This window comes from Microtus ochrogaster, chromosome 2, assembly GCF_000317375.1.
Source record: "Microtus ochrogaster isolate Prairie Vole_2 chromosome 2, MicOch1.0, whole genome shotgun sequence".
NCBI classification, from domain to species: Eukaryota; Metazoa; Chordata; class Mammalia; order Rodentia; family Cricetidae; genus Microtus; species Microtus ochrogaster.
The window spans coordinates 28,676,887-28,683,990 of record NC_022010.1 but is presented as its reverse complement, the minus strand read 5'-3'; the positions used below and the strand labels follow the sequence as shown (position 1 = coordinate 28,683,990).

General features: G+C 54.4%; 1 protein-coding gene across 1 annotated transcript; it reads left to right on the top strand.

The window, feature by feature from the left end:
- The first annotated feature begins 592 nt into the window (after window positions 1–592).
- On the top strand, window positions 593–5,956 carry Cdx2 (caudal type homeobox 2). Its single transcript, XM_005344707.3, has 3 exons — window positions 593–1,130; window positions 4,329–4,474; window positions 5,708–5,956. Exons 1-3 carry the CDS (start codon window positions 593–595, stop codon window positions 5,954–5,956), a joined length of 933 nt encoding a protein of 310 aa, XP_005344764.1.
- Window positions 5,957–7,104: the final 1,148 nt, after the last annotated feature.

Sequence of the window (7,104 nt, the reverse complement as noted above, 5' to 3'; positions counted from 1 at the left end):
CCCCCCCCCAGCCAAGACTTTTTGCAAGTCTCTTGATTTCATTCTTTGAACCTGTGATTGGAGGTTAAAGTGCACCAGGTTGGAAGGAGGAAGCTCTTTAACAATAAAGGATTGAATATTTAGCTGTGATCTGGTCCCTGCCCTCTCGTGAGCTCCCCCCCTTTCTTTTAAATGCAAATCGTGTTTCTGGGGGTTTGTGAGCGCAGAGCGCTGCGACTCGACGTCTCCAGCCATTGGTGTCTGTGTCATTACTAATAGAGTCTTGTAAACATTCGTTAATCACGTAGGGCCGCTGGCCTGGGACTCCGCGAGCCAACCTGTGGTGGCGGGTCTTCCCCCGCCTCCGCAGCCTAGTGGCAAGGAGGTGGGAGGAAAGAAGGAAGAGAGGGAGGAGGCAGGACAGAGGGAGGGACTGCCCCGGAGGCAGGAGCGCCGCTAGGAGCCAGCGGAGCACCGTGGGCTGAGGTGCAGCCAGCCACCCGCAGCTCCCCGCGCCCCCGCGTCCCTAGCCCTCTGTGCCCCGCGCCTCTGGCAGCCTCCAGGATTCGTCCCCAGGCAGCATGGTGAGGTCTGCTCTGGGTCCCTCGCCACCATGTACGTGAGCTACCTCCTAGACAAGGACGTGAGCATGTACCCCAGCTCCGTGCGCCACTCCGGCGGCCTCAATCTGGCACCGCAGAACTTTGTCAGCCCCCCGCAGTACCCGGACTACGGTGGTTACCACGTGGCGGCCGCGGCTGCTGCCGCGGCGAATTTGGACAGCGCTCAGTCGCCAGGGCCATCCTGGCCCACCGCATACGGCGCGCCTCTCCGCGAGGACTGGAACGGCTACGCGCCTGGGGGCGCTGCTGCGGCCAACGCTGTAGCCCACGGCCTCAACGGGGGCTCCCCGGCCGCCGCTATGGGCTACAGCAGCCCCGCCGACTACCACGCTCACCATCACCCGCATCACCACCCGCACCATCCGGCTGCCGCGCCGTCTTGCGCCTCCGGCTTGCTGCAGACACTCAACCCCGGCCCTCCGGGGCCGGCAGCCACCGCCGCCGCCGAGCAGCTGTCGCCCAGCGGCCAGCGGCGAAACTTGTGCGAGTGGATGCGGAAGCCCGCACAGCCGTCCCTGGGAAGCCAAGGTAAGCGGTGCTGGGGCGCGTCCCAGGTCCCGCGCGCACCGGGACTGTCGCCGGCAGTCGACGAGCTTCTGGCCAGTAGAGGAGGAGGGGCAAGGGGAAAACCACTGGGATGGACCCCTGGTGGGGGGGGCTTTTGCTGATTGCGGTCCCAGATGTGCATAGTTTGTGCTTCTCACACACGTTTGTTTAGGGCAGAGGAATGGTTTCCTCTCTAACAGTTCCTCGTTGGCAACATCGGGATACCTTCGGAAGCTTCCGACAATGTCGTAAGCTCTACGCCGCGAGGAGAATCACAGGGCCAGCATTCCTTACACACCTCCCATGCTAAAGAGGGGGCCTTGGATCCCCTCACCGTGCCTATACCACTTAGCTACCCACTCTCCTTCCTCCATCTGAGGTACCCCCTAAAGGGGTAATTGCCAGGAAGCGTGGAGACTGAACAAGACCAGTTTGACCATTAAAGCCAACTCAAGGGGTCAGCGCTGCTGGAGCAGAGACCAGAGGCTGCTGTGCGCCCGCTGGAGAGAAGGAAGGCACTGGCTTAAGGGGAAGGGGGAGTTCCAGGATCCCTGACCCTTCCTGCTGCTAAGCAAAGTCTCCCACGGAAGTCCTCTCTTGTCATCACAGAGAGCAAGAAGCAGGGAGAGGAATCCCTGAACGGACCCAGCTTCTTCAGACGTGGGCCATTTTTCTCTAACCTAACCTTCAAGGATCTTGTGTGTCTGCGCGTGTTGTGTATTCCAGACTCGGGAGATAATTGCTAAAGACCCTAGATTTGCCGAACTGTGGGACTCACTGGCGTCGGTTTTGCCTTTTCTGATGTCCCTACGTGTGTGTGTGGGGGGGGGGTGGGTAGGAAGGAAGTGGGAAAAGTGTGACAGAGGAGTGGTATTACAGTCCCCTTTTTGTTCCGTGGAACCTTCTTCAGCTCTTTGAGTTTCCGCTTCTCTCGGTTTGCATCTCGTCAGTACAGCCAGGCCACATGCAGGTTATGGCCACTTTACGGAGGTTTATAGCCAATTACAGTCGTATAAATCAGAGCGGCACTTGGGGGCCTGTCTCTGGCTCTTCTGCGTCACTGAGCACACCCCATGAGCGGCCTGGTGGGCAATGTTGTCGGACAGAAGGCTACAGATTAGCCTCCAGTGAGTGGGCTTTGGCTTGGTCATTTCCAAGAGGATTTATTCCTAGACCTGAGCTACCCCCAAACCTTCCCTGCACCAGCCTGCCTGAAGGACACAATGGGCGGGGGTCTGCGGCAGGGGTCTTAGACCAACGAAAGACCTTTAGCGTACAGGGGGTGGGTGGTCCGCGACTGGGGTCCTGGGAGGGGGCGGATAACCTCAGGAGCCCTGGCCGCGGGGTCAGCAGATGAGAGGCCGCTGTGAAGTCCCGCGCCGAGGTGGCAAGGCCGCTGTCGGCGCCGGGCGCCCTTGTGATGTTAATGTGGGGAGGCTGTGGCCCGCAGCGCCGGAGCCCGACTCCTCTGCAGAGCGTCATCCGTCAAGGGGCAGAGGCGTGTACGCCGCCCGGCCAGCTTTGATGTACACCTTTTCAGCCCAGCCATTGTCTCTTTTAGGGCCCGGAAAGAGGGTGGTGACTTTCGCAGTCAATAATGAATTCTGACAACTCCTTCTCATCCCTCCCCTCTTCCAGCCCCCCCCTGCTTGGTTCCCAGGGGGTGCGGGGCCGCCTCCCAGACCCTTGAGGGAGCGGACCTCAGAGCGCTGAGTCCTTATCATTGCGTTCCTCAGCCCGAGCGTGGTGCTGAACGGGCAGCACCCATCCCGTGGCGAGAACCTCTGGGGGAACTGTCCTGTGCCTCCCTTCCCAGCTCTAATGGTTTCCTTCACTTGGAAAAGTGTTGTGCAATTCGGGCTGCGCACCCGGATCTGGTTCTGTCGTCTTCTGTGTAGTGGGGCACTCGAGAGTGGGTTTCAGGCAGTAGCTGGTGTGAACGCGTTCAGGATCTGTTGGATCCCTTTTCTTCCAAAGCAGGCGCGGGGTCGAGGCCGCAGCGCCCATTCAAATGCGCCTGCGGTGCTGTGTTTATGTTAATGCGCCTGGCGGGGAAGGGGATGAAAGCTGAGGCCGCCATTTGCTCAGTAGTGGTAATTCAAACAGAATGCGGTTGTTATTAAAGCATTGAAAGGGCTTTTCTTTGATAAGATCGCCTTGTCCGGCATTGTTTGCGACTGTGTTCCCCTTTCAGAGGCTGGGGGAGCTCTCTGATCCCTCCTGTATCCTCCCAGGGCGCTTTTGTTGTGGTTTGCAAAGGTTTTTACCTGAACAAAGTCAGCCTGCGGGGCCTTAAACACCTCTGGCAACTCCTACCCCTTAGATCTCCTTGTTCGACTAGGCACTGAGCACTAAAACCTGCTTTGCTGTGAGACCTCTCCATCTTGAGACGTGGAACAGTTCCTGGCCAGCGTTCTGTCGAAAAGCAACCACGACAGAAGCGGTGAATAGACAGGCTCCAGCCTGATGCAGCAGTCCCGCGCTATTTGTCAAGGCCCTTCAGTAAAACAATCAATCCAAGATTTAATATGTTGACTCAATCCAATGATCATAGGTCACTGGTCAGGATAGCTGTCGCATGGAATAAATGGGGAATTAAAAAAGAAAAGTTGCCCTGGGCCAAACCTGGTTGGGCAGGAATGAAGTGTTCTCAGCAGGAGGGATTGTCCTTCTGACGTTCTGGAGCCCAGCTCAGAATTCCAGAGCAGAATTACTGTATCTAGAATATGATTCTGGTGGCTTTCAGGAAGCCGCCAGTTCCTGCACCCATCTTTCCACTGTATTGAGACAAAGGGGAAACCAACAGCTTACTCTGACACCACAGTCCCAGGTGCTTTAAAGGTGGCTGTCATTTCTAGTAAACCTGAAAATGGATATTATATACCTGGGGACTCTGGCCACTCCCCCCCACCTCCCTTTCTTCTGGTCCTAAAGAGACTATATTTGGATTATGGGTAGGAGGGGGCTGTGTGAGAAGTTAGTTGTGCCCCGAGGCTCACACCCTTCTCCTCCCCTGGATCCTGTGGTGTGGATATTGTCGGCCTTGGTAGTAGACAGTCACACCTGCTCCCCCCACCACATCAGTAAAGGAAGAGAAATGGCTCCTGGGTTAGGGAGGTTTGTCATTACCTATGACTGATGGATTGTAGTTCTTAGCCAAAGCTTCTCCTTCCTCCACAGTGAAAACCAGGACAAAAGACAAATACCGAGTGGTGTACACAGACCATCAGCGACTGGAGCTGGAGAAGGAGTTCCACTACAGTCGATACATCACCATCAGGCGGAAAGCTGAGCTGGCGGCTACACTGGGACTCTCCGAGAGGCAGGTGGGAATTGCCTTCCCAGGGTCTGGCTATTACTGCATGGGGTGCGGGCGCTGGCAGGTAGCACTAGGAAGCCTGGCCAAGAGTCCATCCACCCTTTCCTTCATGAAAGGAAGAGAGCAGTTTCCTTTTGGGAATCCTTAAATTACCAGTTGTCTTTTTTTGATTTTTTTTTTCTGAATTGCTTTTTATTTTGAGGGATCTGAGAACTGCAAGAAAAACCAAGGCATGACTCAAGCATGGAACTCCACTTGGGACAATAAAGATTTATTAGGACGGTGATTTTCAACTTTGTGGGTCCAGAGATATTTACATTATAATTCATAACAGTAATAAAAGTACAGTTACAAAGTAGCAACACAATAATTTTGTGGCTGGGGTCACCACAACATGAAGAACTGTATTAAAGGGTCACAGCATTAAGAACATTGACAATCACTGTATTAGGATATGTTCTCTTTATCCCAGCACTAGGGGAAAGAAAAAAAAGAAAAATGAAGGCACAGTCTACTCATACACTAAAGAGGCAGGGGTTGGAGGGATGGCTCCACATTTAAGAGTACATCAATGCTCTTTCAGAGGACTGAGTTCTGTTTCCAGGACCCATATCAGGTGGCTCACAGTGGCCTGTAACTCCAGCTGCAGGGGTCATCCAGTGCCTCTGGCTTCTGTGGGTAATCTCACTCTGTATATGTGCATACACATAATTAAACATAAAAACTTGTTTCTTTAAAAAAAAAACGAAAGAGGTTTTTCTTGGCCCACAAACACTTTCTATAGTATAGGGAAAAGGAAAAAAAAAACACAGGACAAATTCAGTCAGGAAATTTTACAGGAAATCTCATTGCGGGCACCAAGGTGAAGACCAGTACAGTTCCTCTGCACTGAGGGCCAAAGGATGCCCGTGAAGCACACCCGAGCTGGCCACCCATCTGCATGGGTGGTTTCTTTCTGCGTGGTTTCTTTTCCTTGGTTCTGAGATTCCAAGAGGCTCTTTGGAAAGCAACGCGGGGGGGGGGGGCAAGGCATGGGATTGCCACTTCTCCTCAGGCTGAATTGAGTCTGGGAAGGAATGCTTCAACGTTGCGCTAAAGCTAAATGGTGTGTGTGAGGGGGAGTAGGGGATAGTGATTGGATACTTCTGGAAGAGCCCGGAGACGGTTTCTCAGGCAAGGATGATCTTGGAATGCCGCTGCTTCCTCTTTTCATCTTTTCTATCTACCTTGTCATTTCTAGGTTAAAATTTGGTTTCAGAACCGCAGAGCCAAGGAAAGGAAAATCAACAAGAAGAAACTGCAGCAGCAGCAGCAGCAGCAGCCGCCGGCCCCACCTCCGCCACAGCCCTCGCAGCCTCAGCCAGGTGCACTGAGGAGCGTGCCCGAGCCCTTGAGTCCTGTGTCTTCCCTGCAAGGCTCAGTGCCTGGTTCAGTCCCTGGGGTTCTGGGGCCAGCTGGAGGGGTGTTAAACCCCACTGTCACCCAGTGACTCCTCCCGTGGTCTGTAGCGGCGGCAGAGCAATTCCAGGCTGAGCGGTGAAGAGCATGGACGCTGCTAGAATCCTCCGAAGACGCCTCTCTCTTCCCACCCACAAATAATACCTACAGATGAAGAATGGGGACAGAAGTTAGGACAAGTGGGATTGTGGGCCTCAGGGGAAGATATGGTTCAGTTTTTTTCTTCTTCTTCACTCTTTTCCATTCTGATTCTTCCTGTCAGCGATGACAGAGGAAGTGACCTCTGGGGCTTCGTCCACGCTCCTTGCCAGGACTGGCTACAGGCACCAACCAAGCTTTCAGCCTCTGGTGCCCCGGCTCTTGGCCCACAGCATCGGACTGCGTTTCTGATTGGAGCCGAGGAAGGAGAGAGGCTGGGGAAATGAGCAATACTTGAGCCAAGATGGCTGTTTCCTGCCGACTGCTTTCTGAGAACCAGCTGGCCATCCTGCCTCGGGGCCAGGGACAGTTCAAACTGCATGAGCCAGAAGAGGCAGCTGCGGGAGAAGGCTGGACTAACCAAAGTCTGCAGAACCCCCAGGTGGTCTGGGCTTTCTGCTCCCTCTACAGACCAGGAAGGGGTTGGTGGGCTCAGGGACTGAGGTGAAAGGAGGGGGCGGTGAACCAACTCCAGGCCCCTGCCGACAAGGGCTTGTTTGGAAAGCCTGTCACCAGAGCTGCTGGAGGCTGAATGTATGTCTGTGTTGTAAATGCCAGAGCCAACCTGGACTTCCTGTCCTTTCCCTCGTCTCTGGCTGGTGAAGAACGGAGGTGTTGCTGCGGTTGGAGTCTGTGTAACAAACTAAGCCAGCCTTTCAAAAAGCCATGGGTAGAGAAGTGATGTGCGGTGAAGGGAAGTGGGGGAATCCGAACACGGTCGACTTTTATTTTCTAAAAAGACAAAAGATAAACGAACTTTCCAGATTTCAGATCCTGAGATTTATCTTCTTTGGATTTTGACTGAAATTATTCCCACTCTCACACCCCCAGGAAATATCTTCTCCGATTGCACGCTAGAAGTGGTGCGGAGGGGAGGGGGGTGAAGGTGGTAAGGAAGAAGGTAGGGGAGGTTGTTGTCTGGGAAGCCTCTTACCCCTAAGCTTCAGAAGTCCGAAGGAGCAGGAGCAGATTCTGAGCCCT